We start from the raw sequence: 16,524 nt of genomic DNA on the forward strand, positions 1-16,524 counted from the left end.
ATTTGATTTGTGGCTTTGGCTAACCATATTGAAAGTACAACAGACTGCCACAAGAACAAACAAGAATATCTGGTTTGGAAGAAGTACAGCCAGAGTGGTTTTAAAGGCAAGGATGATGAGACGTCATCTCACTTACTTGGGACATGTCAGAGAGAACAGCCACTGGCGAAGGATAGCATACTTGGTAATATAGAGGGTCAGCACAAAAGAGGAAGGCCTTTGACAAGATGAATTGTCAGAGGCTGCAACACTAGAATCAAACATAAGGCAATTGTGAGAATGGATCAAGACAGTGCAGTGTTTTGTTCATTGCATATTAGGCTGTATGCCTAGGAACCGAACAAGTCCTCTGGAGGAAATCAAATTGAACTCACTGATGAGGAGAATGGAGCGGAAAGACAAAGAAGAAGTTAAGGAAACATCATGAGCAAGTTCATTAAGTTCAGTTTGAACTGAATGCAAAGACCAATGAGGTGATGTCCATGGCCAAGTACCCTGAACGGAGAGGAAGAAAACAAGGGGAAGGGAGACAAAGGCAGAACGTGGAGTATTTGAAATAGCAAAACATGGAAAATGGATTTTGTTTGAAAAATAATGAAGGATCATTAAATATTCTTCAGCATGGGCGTATTGTTTCTGCCATTTATTCAACACGTATTTATTGAGCACTAAAAAGGGTTTGACAGTATTCAAGATAATGAAAAAATAATAATAAACAAATTCAAAAACTTCCTCCCTTCTTAAATATATGTGCTAATGTGGTGGTAGAATAGGGCTGATCGTTTATACTTGTACCACAAATAAATATAGCATATTTAGGAGTAATTAGTTAAGTATTAAAGGCAAAAGAGGAAGAGTAAACCTAGGGTGAACAGAAGGAGCTTTGGTGGCATAGTGGTTATGCATTGGACTGCTAATTGCAAGGTCAACAGTTCAAAAGCACCAGTTTCTCTGTAGGAGAAATATGAGGCTTTGTACTCCCTTAGATATGTTTAAATTTGTTCTTGTTTTTAATATTTTCTGCTTCCTCTTTGAGGTTTTTCTACATTTGACGTACCATTTTGTTAGTTTGCTGTTGTCATTTTGTATATATTTTTTGTATCAGAATCCGAACACGTAAATCTACAGAGACAGTAACTGGCTTAATGATTCTTGGGTGTATGGAAGGGGAGGGCTCTGGGAAATGGGAAGCTAATAACATTTAGTGAAAGAAAGAAGAAAGTGTTCCGAAATTGACTGTGGTGATGATTGTACAACTTTCTTATATAACAGACTATAGAATTGCATGATATGTGGATTAAGTGCCAATAAAACAGGTTTTTTTAAAAAGAAAGAAAATAGAGGAAAGAACTTGGAGACAAAGGACATTTATAGAGGTCTAAAAACAGGCATGCATATATGTAAATACAGTTATATACAAGGACAGGGGAATAGAGCTATGTACATATATTTATTTATTTATTTATAAAGTATTACAGTAGCAGATGGACATTGGGCATCTACTCAAGGACTCCCACAACACAAGACCAATTTTTCTACTAACATGGCACTCTGTGATGTTCACATTCCTTGACACAATCTCTGAAGACAAAATGGGTGCATAAGCAAATGTGGTGACGAAAGCTGATGGTGCCCAACTATCAAAAGATATAACATCTGGGGTCTTACAGGCTTGAAGATAAACAAGCAGCCATGTAGCTGGAAGCAGCAAAGCCCACATGGAAGAAGCACACCAGCCTGTGTGATCATGAGGCGTTGATGGGCTCAGGTATCAAAGACACAAAACAAACAAACAATAAAAAAAACATATCAATGGAAATGAGGGGGAGGGCAGAGTAGAGACCAAAAGTCCATCAGTAGTCAATTGCATACCCCCTGTTAGAAGAGCCACAAGGGAGAGAAGAGCCATTCAGGATGCAGTATAGCACCGACGAAACACATAACCTTCTTCTAGTTCTTTAATGCTCCCCCCCCTACCACATGCACACACCATCATGATCCCAATTCTATATTATAAATCTGACTAGACCAGAACATGTATACTGGTACAGAAAAGAGCTCACAAAACAGGGAATCCAGAGTGGATAAACCCCTCAGGAGCAATAAGGGACCAGCGATACTAGAGGGTAACCTATCACAATGATCAACATATGGCCCCCACCCCAGGGTGATGAACAGCAGAAAAGTAAGTGAAATGAGACACGGGTCGGTGTAAGAAAAGAAAAAAAATTATAAATTATCAAGGGAAAAAGGGTAAGGCTGGGGTTGAAAATGAAGAACTGATGCCAGGGGCTCAAGTAGAAAGAAATTTTTTGAAAAATATGAGAACATATGTACAGATATGTTTGACATAATGGAAATATATGGATTGTGATAAGAGCTGTAAGAGCCCCCAATAAAAACAACCACATAGGAAAGCGTTTCAGTCTCAGAAACCTTAGAATCAGTTCTAGCTTTTTCTAGGGTTGTGTGGATCAGAATTGACCTGATAGAAGGGAGGGTGAATAGAAAATAGGAAAGTAAATTCCCTAGTTCAATTTGTCTAGATAATAAAGTCAATGTTTTTCTTGTCAGGGTTTGAAGGACATGAAAACAAATTCATTCCAAAGTGTGAAGAAATGCAAAACCCTAGCTGAACTCATCATACCTTTTTTGCCCAAATCAAAATTAATTTTCATAAACCACCTCCTCAACCTACCTCATGCTACGACCCTTTAACACAGTTCCTCATGTTGTGGTGACCCCCTACCATAAAATTATTTTCATTGCTACTTCATAACTCTCATTTTGCTACTGTTATGATTCATAATGTAAATATCTGATAAGCAGGATGTATTTTCATTGTTACAAATTGAGCATAATTAAAGCATAGTGATTCATCACAAAAAATATGTAATTATATATTGTGACATATTTATTTCTAATGACAAATAAATGAAATGCTGTCTTGAAGCATGGTGTAGCATGGATATCAGTCTTCACGCAGGGTACTCATCTGTGGGCGTATCTGCATGTGTGCGGACCCACCTGGAGACAGATAGAGGACTGGTGTCTCAGTTCCTAAGACCATTGGAAATATGTGTTTTCTGATGGTCTTAGGTGACCCCTGTAGAAGGGGTCCTTCTATCCCCAAAGGGGTCGCGATCCACATGTTGAGAACCACTGTTCTGGGGGGGGGGGGGGGGGATGTCAAAGCAGTCTGAAACTTTTCCCTGCTCATTTTACATTATGTGTAAAAAATGATGACAAAACAAACAAAAAATGATGACAAGGATTTTTAAATTAGATGAGCTATGCAAGAATAAGAAAAATGAATGTTACAAACTTTAGTGAGGGTCATTTGCTTTAACGTCAATGACCTACTGAGCATCTTTAATTACTGCCACGTGGTTTCTGTGTTTGGAAGGCTGAATCTCCCCACTGAAATATACTGATGTAAATTCAAGAAAATCCCTTTAGAATTGGATGCAAAATGAAATTTGCTCTGCAATTATAATCACTGACCTATTACCAGTCTCCAAGACTTTCGTCCTTTAATCCCAAAAGTTTTAAATCCAAGATTTACACTGAGAAATTCTGCTAGTCCTAACATCATAAGGCAAGTAACAAGCCGTTTATTAGTCCTATTTAAAAAAAACAGGTAAGGGGAAATATCCTAACTTACTTTTAATATTGATATCCAAAACTATTTACTGTTATTTCCATTAGTATTAGAGCTCAGCTCAGTGGTTATTTTTCTAGCTGTTGTCTACATTGCAGGGATATGGAAGCTAGGATTGGACAGAATACTCTCATTTAGTTTGGCTTTTCCTAATTACAAGGTAGAATTTAAAAATATACGTATGAGAGCACACAATGATTCCATTAAATAATTCAGATGCATATATTTAAAATATTTCTAATTTAGCTGAATAATTTAATGTCTTATTATTTAATATTTTAAAGTAAACAAAATATTTAGCCTTTGTCTTCATTTTTATATTTTCATAAGTTAATTTCAATATTGTGGAATAAGTTCTTTTGACTATAGAGGTTACATGATTAGTATCTTCAGTTGAGACAGCCTACTGCTATCCCTAGATAAAAAGAGAAATAATCTTTTAACAACAAATAAAATTTGTTCTGAAAATTCCTCAAAAGTGCTCCTCTTATTCAAAGGGCTAGAAACTAAAGTATAAAGGCAAACTTACTTTAATATTTTAACTTACAAACTATTGTAATATAATTCAGAAAATATTATCCTTTTCAAGCAAACAAATAGAGTAGATAAGCTTGCAAAAAATGATTAAAGTATTCTGTAGACTTTGAGTTTACTCCGACCCATATGGGGTTTCCAAGGTTTTAGAAATCTTAACAAGAGCAGCCTCATCTTTCTCCAGTTTGTGGATTTGATCTGCCAACCTTGTGGTTGTAATCCAATGCTTAACCAAAGAATGCAACTAGGGTTCCTTGGTGGATATAATAATGTCAATAAATTGTATACCTGAAAAATCTTGAATTGGCAAATGTTATATGACATGTGTTTTTACAGCAATGAAAATGAAGTTAGTTAAAATAATACTAAGACACCATTTTTCTCAAATAGTTTTCAAAAATTTCCTCCATTGGCTCTTCTTTAAAGTAAATAATTTCAATTTTCAAAGGTCAAAGATTACCACTAGTATCACTGGATCATCATGAAAAGAAATCACTTGTCCCAGGTGATAAAGCTAGACCAAAGATTTAGATGAATTCTGTCTCTGTACCATAGAATTTTACAACTGCTTTCCCAGAAGTATAAGCCACAGTTCATCTCAAAATGCTTACAATGTAATAAAGAAATTGGTATACACATAAAAAATCAATGCAGATTAAACAAGACAGATTCTAGATTACATTGGGTATACAACATATATACTTAAAGGCTCAGAAAATGGAGCTCTATGTGAACTGGGTGATTTAGTAAAAACTTTATTAAGTGGTATTATATATAGATTATGCCTTAATTAAAGCTTATAGATATTTGGTCAAATGCAAACATATATACTTGGATCAATTATTTATAAGTTATAGTGACATGAAGAGAGTCTGTGTACACGGAAATGAGCTTGGCCCTGGAGTTGAATAATGGGTGAACACAGAGAGAACAAGTTATGAGTGGCGACTATGGTGAAAAAGATAAGTGTGGATGGGGGTTCAGGCAACCATAAATGTCATTTTGAAGAATGTGAATTTATCTTAGAAAAAACTAATATTGAAATATTCTTGGCAACAGAACTTTCCTTCTGGCAGCATTATTAAGTAGTGATCACTGAATTCCAATACAGGTAAATTGACCTAGAAATGATTAGGAGAATTTGACCTTAAATAAGAAATTGAACAATATGGAGCGCTTCTCTGATACAGAGTAGCGGTCTGTATCAGAACAAACTATAGAGGCTACATCATGAAAGTCTACCAAATCTCATCAGTTAACCATAGTTATTAGAGTTTGGTCGGCAAGCTTCAGACTAGAACACAGGTGAGCCTTGTGACTAGAAACAGGATGTATTCGGAAGAAGACAATAATATTCTAGTCACATGTAGGCTCAGAAAATTTTCTCTAGAATAGAACGAGTTAATAAAGCATAGTAAGGAAATCAGTACGTATTTAGTTTCCTAGTTTTCAAATGCAATTTTCTTCAGAGGCTTCATCTAAATATGTAATGATCTTTGTGAACTTTCTAAAGTATAATTTAACAAATATAAAATATCTACTCAACTGTGATAGTATGTAAAAAAGTTTGCTCAGTGGAAAAATATCTATATACAAGAAAATGGATTTTAAAAATACTTTATGGATGATCACTACAAGAACTGACACCGAAATACTGAAGAACACTGAATCAATAGCAGTTTCCAGTTATCCATTCTGCCCATATGGATTTATAAGTACAAATCTTTCGTTAAAAGCATTTACCATGAATTATCAACGCATAGATGTGATCTTAAGCTTTACCCTTTGAGTCATGTAAGGTGAAACTTTGGGAAAACAAATATCTTTTAAGATAGAACAGGAAACTTGAAGAAGGGGCACTGCACCTGTTGTCCCAGAGAAATTTGAAGGAAAAATTATGTGTATGTTCTACATTAAAATCTTCTTTCTCCATAATCCCAATTTTAACAGAAAGAAGACATGACTGGGGTTAACTACTCCTTGACAGCTGACTTTATCCTCATAGGATTTACTGATCGCCCAGATCTGAAGACCCTGCTGTTTGTGGTGTTTTTTGTTGTCTATCTGATCACCATGGTGGGCAATCTTGGGTTGGTGGTGTTGATTTCCATGGAGCGCCGTCTGCACACACCCATGTACATCTTCCTGGGCAACCTAGCTCTGATGGATTCCTTCTGTTCCTCTTCCATCACCCCAAAGATGTTACAGAACTTCTTTTCTGAGGACAGAATGATTTCCCTCCATGAATGCATGGTCCAGTTTTATTTTCTCTGCCTTGCTGAAACTGCAGACTGCTTTCTCCTGGCAGGAATGGCCTATGACCGCTATGTGGCCATATGCAGACCACTGCAGTACCACACCATGATGTCAAAGCAACTTTGCTATCAGATGACCATTGGAGCCTATATAGCTGGGAACCTGCATTCCATGATCCATGTAGGGTTTTTATTTAGGCTAACCTTCTGTGGGTCTCATCAGATCAATCACTTTTTTTGTGATGTTCTTCCATTATACAGACTCTCCTGTATTGATCCTTATCTCAATGAACTGATGATCCTTATATTTTCAGGATCAGTTCAAGTCTCCACTATTACCGTAGTCTTAATCTCTTATCTTTGCATACTTTACACCATTTTCCAAATGAACTCCAAAAAGGGAAGAGTCAAGGCCTTATCTACTTGTGCATCTCACTTTCTCTCTATCTCAATTTTCTATGGCTCTCTTCTCATCATGTACATCCGGCCAAGCTCAGTTACAGATGGGGATAAAGATATACCAATTGCTATATTTTATACTCTAGTAATCCCTTTATTAAACCCTTTTATCTATAGTCTAAGAAATAAGGAAATAATAAGCGTTATGAAAAAATTATTAAGAAGAGAAACCATATCAATCTGAAACAAATAACCCCTGTGACTAATTGATTTTTGATTAAACTTCTTTCAAAGTCAAGAGACAGAGAAACTGAATATGAGGACTTTGTAAATCAAATAGTAAAGAGGAGTTTGAATCATAAAATATATAAATGTTTAAATAAGTTCTTAAAAGAAGTGTTCTGCTAAATGTATTTCAAAATCTAAAACCTAACTACTTATAGGAGGGAACTGAATTACTACTTTTAAAGGAGAATTAGAAAACATTACATATTTTCATGTATTCAATAAATTCTAGAAATATACTGGGTATATATGAGTAGCCTTCATTTAGCATGATTGAAAATATTTGGGATCCCTAGTCATAATCTTACAATCTCACACACATATATTCTCATATATTATTTAAGCTATATCCTCTATTAGAAATAAAGTATGCATTTGAATTTGATCCTTAAATTTCTTTGCATGGTTCAAGAGTTCATACATATGTATATATACAAGAAATATATAAAATGTGGCTATTTATGGCAAATGATTTGTCAATGTATCATTAATATCAATATTTGCTTGCAATATTTATTTTGTTAAAATTTTAATTAGATCTATTAATTTGTTTACATATAGCTTATGTTATGCTTATTTGTTTAGAGTTCTTTTTAGTAATTTGAGGTCTGATATTAACTGACATTTTCCCCATTTTTTTTCATCTTCATCTCCTCTTCCTGTTTTCTCTTTTTGCATTGTTATTTAAATATTTTCACTTGACTCTTGATATTTGATGTAACTTTTGGGGGGGCCTAATAATAATAAGTCACAGATTCATTTCATTTCAATAAACATTCAAGACTAAAATAAATAATGCTTAAATCTCAAGAATTCTAGATCTTCCTGAGGGGGAAAAAATTGTAAAGCAGATAAAATTTTAATTAAAAATATTTTAAAATTTGATCAAATATGAATATAATTAAAAGGTTAATTTTAGACCAAGAACCAATAGATAGATCAGTGTGTAAATTGAGTTAACAGATGTAAATTTTTGTAAAAAATTTTGAGGACAAAAAGAGGAGCTGATACCTAGGGCTCAAACAGAAAGTAAATGTTTAGAAAATAATGATGGCAACATATGTACACAAACACTTGATACAATTGATCTATGGTTTGTTATAAAAGTTGTAAGAGCTCCAATAAATATTTTAATAAACAAAACATTTTTGTGTTAAATTATTACAATAAATCAATAAAGAAAGGATTGTTTAATATATGGTCCTGTGTCCAATGGATAGCTATTTAATTGTTCCACTTGTGTTAAAATCTATATGCTTCTTTCATTCAAAGATTATTCATAAACGTAATCTGTATTTTCCTTTATTCAGCGCATGAATTTTTCTATACAGCACTTTAATTTGACCAGAATTCAGTTACAAGGTTTTGAATAATTGGTTACGAGTGAGAATGAGAAGAACATCTCCTCTTCCTCTCTCATCACATCCAATTTTCATACGATGGCAGCTCCATCTCTAAAGCACAGGTTGTCCTACTAAGGATGTTCCAGTTAGAACAAACTGCACACACAGCTGTCTGATTTTCTTTAATAATCTCATTAGTAATATCTACTACATTCAATGGTGCAGGGCATAATTAACTAATGCTATCCTTCTCATACAAACCCCTAAACACAAATGAAAATTTCATTTTAAAAGACAGTAATATTTAAAATATAATAATAGTGGAAACAGGAAAAACAGCAGAGATATTTGCATTATGCTAGACCAACTTAGAGAGGAATCAACTTAGAAACACTGGATTAAAGATAAAAATTTTATATATGAATTTTATTTCTCAATAAGCTCAATCAGGCTTAAGATGGTTGGTAAGCAATGATACGAGCCATTTAATCTAAATCTAATGAACTGAGGTGAGGGAAAAAGAGAGAACTCATGACGTCCAGGGAGAAGAGATGGAAGTGGAGCACATCATTATGACACTAGATCACTGTGTTGAGAACCTTCTGGAAGACTGAGAAAGAGTGTGCATTGCAGCACCCGAGAGATGGCAAGAGGTAGCAGAATATGATGGGTTGCAGAAACAGCAGAACCAGGAAATTGGCAGATGATACAGTAGGCTTGCAGACCCTCAGAGAGATAAGAGTTCAGTGGCTTCAGGCAGAGACGTGCTGGCAGAGTGTGTGCATATGGGCAGTTGGTGAAGCTGGGTTTGGTGATCCATGATGCTATGCCAAAGTTTAATGTGTGAATAGGCTACCTCTGGACAATTCTCAGTAGGGCAGAGGCTGACAGGTCATGGGCTGAAGATTACAGAAGGACCTATCTGTAGATGCCATTAAAATGAAGTAATCTTGATAGAAGAACTGTATACTGAGTATTCCTGAGCACTAACTGCAAATTCTAACTTATTGTTTCTTTACACAAAATAGTAAGGAGAAATAAAGAAAGGACTGAGAGCCAAGGAAATTTAACTATGTCAAAGTAATCTTTTTACATTATTAATCAATGAAAAATAATTACCCCTTTAAAGGTTTTTTTATGATTATGAAATCAAAATAAATCAGAAGGACCCAAATTAGGGCTATGAGGAAGATGCTAAATGATTTGTAATTGAACTTTTCACAAGTTGCCCTTATTTTAAAAAAAGAATTAGCATGAATACTGGAGAAGAACTCTCGGATGAAAGTTTTGCTAGAGACATCTTTGGCTGAGGCTTTAGCTACCTTTCTGGAATCACTTATATTAAGCAAATGATACTGCTGTTCTTTGGTCCTATAGAAAGTCAACAAGCAGAATGCCCTGAGCATCACATCGCCATGACCTTTGTTCTTGACCAGGTCACTATTGAATCACTTCCACATTTTCGTAGACATTGCTTTGATTGTCCATTGAGTTCAAGACTGTGTTGATACAACTCCTTGAACCAGTTGAAATGTTCTTGGTGCTGGCTGTTGTGGCTTCTGCTAATCATTTCTCTTCTTCCATAAAACACAGACCAGCTTTTTCCTCAAAATTTGATGTAGATATTCTGCCCCTGTGGGCTTCAACATTAACATTCTCTCATCCCTTAAAACAAGTTATCCATTTATAAACTTCTGGATGTTAAAAAACATTATCACTATAAACTTTTGTAACATCAATGATTTCACCACTAAATTTGATGTTAGTTCTTACTTCAGAGTTAGCAGAATTCATGTTGCTCAAGTAGGGGCTCTTTTTGAATGGGTGTGTTATTCTTCTTAGTATACATTCTGTTGAAACATATTATAATGTTAGTATAAGTTTATTTTGCTGGAAAATTAAAAAAATTAGTCCATCCATTTTTTCATAGTATGTATTTTGCAAGAATGTTTTGAAGGTCCCTCTTATAAACATATATAAAACCAAAACCTCACTTCCATTAATTTAGTCACTGTGACCCTAGAGGGTAGGTTAGAACTACTACTGTGGGTTCCCAAATTTGTAGTAATTTTATCAGAGTAGGAAGCCTCATCTTTTACACAAAGTTTCTGGTGATTTTGAACTGCTGAGTGCATGGTTAGCAGCCCAATATATTACCTACTACACCACCAAGGTACTTCAAGCATACTCATATTAAATTTTTTTTTGATTCACCCACAATAATTATTATACACTGGGTATCAATTTGCGAGGTTATAAAAATATCTGTTTTACCTTAAATGGATCAATCCTATGGTGGTTTGCTAGCAGCAATATTCTGTTTGTCAAGTTCATTCTACTCGTATTGCTTGAAAATATAGCTTAGCTGTATGTGAAATGCTTGGCTCACATTTTATCCTTAATTTTATTGAAAATATTGATGTATAGTGATCTTGTTGAGAAATCAAGGCAAATCAGACATCTGCTTTGAAAATTAAATTTGGTTTCTGAACTAATTCTGCATTGTGACTTTCCTTTATCTTAAAATTCGCTTTATTTCCTTTACTTCACGAAGGATATTGGCCCAGGCAGACACACTACAAGGAACCTCTATAATAGGGGTATAGGGGTAGCAACTTTCTACCTGTGGGCTGCATCATTAAGATCAGCTAACATCTCACACCTCACCAAGGGGAAGCTATTCTAGCCATCACATTAGGGGTAAGTAAATCAAACATTTGGCCAAATGTAGAAGGCTAATTTTTAAGTCGATATTTTTGTATGGTGCATGAATGATGATCAAAGTATCCAAATGGCTTCAGAAAAAGTACTTTCCACCCCTGCTCTACAACAAAGTCACAAGAGCATAAATTCATCAAGTACAGATGACAATTTGGGTACCCAATTTCAGGGGAAAGAATAGAGAAGTGGCTTCAATGGTGACTAGAAAAATAACTGACTAAAACTGGCCAAAGAAGAGACAGAAAGGTGATACAAGATGGGCAGGTGAATTGTCAGCTACCCTGATGAAGAATGGCCATCTTGAGCTTTACATAAAAAATCCCCTGTGGAGTGTTAGGTGGTTGCAAACTGCTGACCTTTGGGTTAGCAGCCCACTGTGTAGCACAGTACACCACAGAGAAAAGGAGGCGATGAAATCCATTGATCCACAGAAACAATTAGTCCGGTGGACTATGGGCCTTACCAACATCCATATCCACAATCCTCAGAGCAGAAGAACTGGATGCTGCCTGGCTATCACTACAACGGCTCTGCACAGAGTCACATAAAACGCTTCGTATTAAAGAAAATGTGGAGCAAAATCAAAATCATAGAAAAGATCAGGATCCTTATTTCCATAGAGAATAGTAGGACTCGACTCCTAACTCTATGACTAGTACTTTGTATACCCTTCAGCGTGGAACCAAAATCACCCCTGTGGCTCAGTCTTCAACCAAACAATAGGCAGGTCTACAAAGGTGACAGTAAGATTAGTGTGGTACACTCATTAAAATAATTAAGCATTTAAGATCCAAAAGGTGGCACTTACCCAAGGACCAAGTTGAGAGTGTTTTGAAGGCAGAATGGGAACAGGAAACACAGAAAGGAAATGGGATGAGTGCTAGTTCGCTGAGAGGATTACAGTGAATGAAATGAAACACAGTGTGTGCGAATTGATTGACGTAAGAATGATGATTTGCTTTGTGAACTTTTACTCAATTCCCGATTAAAAATTTTTTTTTCAAGAAAGAAAAGCTTGTAGTTAGTTCAAGGATCGCTTGTTGGCATTTAGGAGTGTATTCCAGTCCAGTCTGTTTAGGCACCACGCCCTGGCCTCAAAGTCCACTTTCAGCATTCCCTGGGGACCTTGCTGCTACATTCGTTGCTGTTCCGCTGCACTCCCCCAGTGCTTTGCCTTGGGGTGTTGGGATCAGGTCAGGTGCAATTCCCACACTGTGTCTCCCGTGCAGAGCTCTGTAGCGCCATGGGTCAATGAGGGGCATCATGTCTCATTCTGGGGACAGCCATGTTGTCCTCTCAGTGGACTGGCTGCTCCAATCAGGAATATCATCCTCGTGGCCTGGTGAGCCAGGCTGTGCTCCCCTCTCTCCTCCTGCCCCTTCATCTGCTCCCGTGTGCTCCGATCAGACATGTCCCTCTCCCATAGCTGCAGAATCACTATTGTCCTTTGAAACAAACTCTTATGGGAGTAGGGTCCTGATAAAAAAATTAATAAGAAATTCAGGATGGAAATTGCTTGATCAGAGTCTACTTAGAAATTTTAACTCATCTTGGTTTCCAATATTTAACCTAGGATTTATACAAATTCCTGCAAAAGACCTCTTTAAATTGATAAAAATGAAAAGATGCTTTTTTAAAGAGAATGTGTGCTTGACCCATTGTGTGGTATTAAAGGAGTTTTGTGACATTTTCTTGAGGGAGGCAGAAGCCCAGAGAGCGCATGACTGAGAGATCAAGAATTGACTGAGAAGAAGTGACACAGACAAAGGTTTCTGGCCCTAACCTATGGCAGCCTGCTAACTGTCCTAACTACCCTCCATCACTGTGAGTATTGCCTGTGAGTTCAGTGTGGTCGTTGTAATGGATTGCCAAACCCAAATGAGAAGCAGAGTGTCGGGTGAGGGACACATGGTGTCAAAATGGACTAGAATAAGATGACATTGAAAGCATATGTGACTTTATTGTAAGTGACCTTTGACTGGTGTAGAAAATAGATTCTCCTTCCTCTGTGTAGCCGGAAGCAGCCCTTCACGGTACCCAACCCACTGGGTCATAATTTATTGCTTTATTTTCTTCTTTAGGGACTCCAGTTTTATATAAGGTATATCACATTGGCTAGCCTCCCATGCTGATTACATGCTATCAGATTTTTTTACCACTTTACTTTCAGCTTCTTGGCTGTTTTGCTTGTCTTTTAGATGTCCCTTATTTTAGCCTAATATCTCTTCTTCAATAGGTGACTCATTACTTTAATGTTACTTATATTATTATTTTATAATTTTCACACATTTCTTTTCTGTTGAGACAGTACAAAAGTTTTATATATATATATACACATACATATATATATTCAGCTCAGTTATTGTATTATAAGTTTTTACCTCTTTTTCTTTTTTTTACATTTTATTAGGGGCTCATATAACTCTTATCACAATCCATACATATACATACATCAATTGAATAAAGCACATCCGCACATCCTTTGTCCTAATCATTTTCACAGCATTTGCTCTCCACTTAAGCCCTTTGCATCACGTCCTCTTTTTCCCCCTCCCTCTGCGCTCCCCCCTCCCTCATGAGCCCTTGATAATTTATAGATTGTTATTTTGTCATATCTTTCCCTATCTGGAGTCTCCCTTCACCCCCCTTCTCTGCTGGCCATCTCCCAGGGAGGAGGTCACATGTGGATCCTTGTAATCAGTTCCTCCTTTCCAACCCACTCACCGTCCACTCTTCCACATCACCCCTCACACCCCTGTTCCTGAAGGTATCGTCCACCCTGGATTCCCTGTGCCTCCAGCTCCCATATGCACCAGTGTACAATCTCTGCCCTATCCAGTCCTGCAAGGTAGAATTCGGATCATGGTAGTTGAGGAGGGAAACATCCAGGATCTGGGAGAAAGCTGTGTTCTTCATCGGTACTACATCGCACCATGACTGACACATCTCCTCAATTAAACCCCTCTATGAGGGGAACTCCAGTGGTGTAGGGAACTGCATGTCCCCCTACCCTGGATTTAAGCTATGATCGACCTTTATGAATTTACTCTGTTTCCTGCCATACAACTGTGCCCTGTGATATTACTGTCCTTTGTTTCATTCCCGCCAGAGGGTGGCTGCCTTGACCCTTGCTAGGATTGGTGCTCTTTCACTAGCAGCTGCTTTGTTCATTGGTCAATACATGACTGGTGGCATCCCCCCCCCAGGCACCAGGTATGCTTCATTAGCATACTTACCTGTTTGAACAGTTGCCCACCATTTCTTCCTTATTTAGGAGATGTACGACTATTGGCTACCTCAGTTGTACCTTATTTTCATGTGAGGTTATGGTGCCCCCCCTTCGCTGGCTATTTAAACCTCTGTTCTCAGCTCAATAAATGAGGCTTGATCAGATTCCTGTCTTGCCTCCATTTCTCGCGCCCTTGCCTATCTTCATTCCCAGTCCCTCTTTCAGATATCCACGTTGTTGATGTCCCACGGGACGGGACATTTTGGCAACCCAATGTACTACAAGAACGAGTCGAGAAGCCTCAGCTCCTGCGATGCTGGCTTCTGGCTCTATTTCTAAGCTGTATCCCTGAGCTGAAACACTGAAACAAAACAGTGACACTGGCACCCTGCTGCTAATGCAGTGCCACAACTGAGTTCACACTCTGAGATGCTAACGCTGACACTGAGCTGGCACAATCGCTGAGCTGCTAAAGCCACTCTGAGCTGTTAACACCTGCTGAGCTGCTAGCATAGTCCCAGAGTGCCAGGCGCGTGGTCGCCGAGCCGCAAAGCGCAATCCCGCCCAGGCCGCCACCTGCTGCTGCTGTAAAATGCGGGGCCCTGATGCACGCCGCCTGCCGCTGCCTGCTGCCGCCCAACTCTGCCGTAAAGCGCGCCGACGCTGCCATAAAGCACCCGACGCTGTCGTAAAGCGCACCAGTGCCCGCAACACCCTCTGCACCTACCAGTGCGGCAGCCCACCGCGCCAGCTTGTCTCCAAAATGGGGCTCCAAAAGCACCGATTAGCAGTGATACTCTGCAACATCCAGCCGCTGTGCCTTTGTCGCTTGGAATCTTTGAGACGCTCCTTGTTCAAAGCACCCTGAAAATGAGGGAACCCACTGAGGAAGCAGGAAAGTCATCAAGGATCGGCCCAATCAACTTATCAAGCCCACTACACCGTCGTTGTAACCTGTGACGACGAATAACTGGGTGAGTTTTTGTCTGACGGTGGGTCAAGAAATTTGTCAGCATCAATTATTCATTGGACAAATTACGCAATGCTTTCAAGACGTGGGGAGTAAAGGTTAAAAGTTGTGATTAAAAACAGAGGATCCCATCACAGACAACACTGAGTAGCACGGTCATGAATATTTAGAGAAAAAATTAAAAGTAAGTGGTGAAAAGTTGGAAGTAATAAATAATGGGACAGATTTCTAGTAAATAAATGTATGTATGTAAATATGCTTCAAAATATGTTATAAGCTAAAGAAATAAAAATAAGCTACTAAAGATTAGAGAAGTTTTCAGATTTTGTGGTTAAGAAAAGTTCTCTTGGCCACTGAAGCCACTGAGGGCTTTAAAAATGGGCAGGAGGAACTCCTTGGGGAAGCAAAGCAGTTAGATGACAGGTCAATACATTATCATGATAAGGATTTAGGACTTTGAAACCTGGTGCAGGAGACTCAGAAGTCCTGCTGGGATGAAACAAAGGCAAAAGCGGTAGCCTGGGAGCAAGAGTATGAGTCATTAGCTAGTTGTGGAAATCGAAATTTCTTGAGAGTTTTCAAAATACAGCAGATATAAGCTGCTTGTGTGAACAATGTGTGTGTGTGTGTGTGTGTGTGTGTGTGTAAGTATTACATACTCTTTCACTTGTATGTACAGAGATGTTTCTCTGAATGTTTATTTTAAGGATAAAATCACTTTTGCTGTGTTTATTACTGCTTGAAGTTAAGTCTTTTTTGAATATTTAAAAAATAATTATACCAATGATACTACTCTCTCAAGGAAAATATTGCCATCGTTTGTAAAATATGTAACCTTCTAGTATGTGCTAATTTTTTGTCCCTTTGTCTAATTCAAATCAGAAATTTTATGAAAAAAATTGGCTTTTAAAAATGCAAATACTGCCTGCCAGGTAGTGAGTGATGAGACCTTTAAGAAACAAGGGCAAACTGTCGAATAATATCAAACTATGCTTGGATCCAAAAGATTATGAAAGATTTGCTTCTAGTGTTCCTAGTGTTAATTTTAAAGAACCTATGGAGCGTTATCAGTAGAAAGTCTTACATCAGGGAATGTCTAATAGCGTCACCTTATGTCAAAGGTTTGT

The 16,524-nt window shown here is 37.5% G+C and overlaps 1 protein-coding gene across 1 annotated transcript; it reads left to right on the plus strand.

Moving 5' to 3' along the window:
- The first annotated feature begins 6,154 nt into the window (after positions 1-6,154).
- On the plus strand, positions 6,155-7,093 carry LOC142441452 (olfactory receptor 5K3-like). Its single transcript, XM_075543430.1, has one exon. The coding sequence runs from the start codon at positions 6,155-6,157 to the stop codon at positions 7,091-7,093; it is 939 nt and encodes a 312-aa protein (XP_075399545.1).
- Positions 7,094-16,524: the final 9,431 nt, after the last annotated feature.

This window comes from Tenrec ecaudatus, chromosome 2 (assembly GCF_050624435.1).
Source record: "Tenrec ecaudatus isolate mTenEca1 chromosome 2, mTenEca1.hap1, whole genome shotgun sequence".
Classification (NCBI taxonomy): Eukaryota; Metazoa; Chordata; class Mammalia; order Afrosoricida; family Tenrecidae; genus Tenrec; species Tenrec ecaudatus.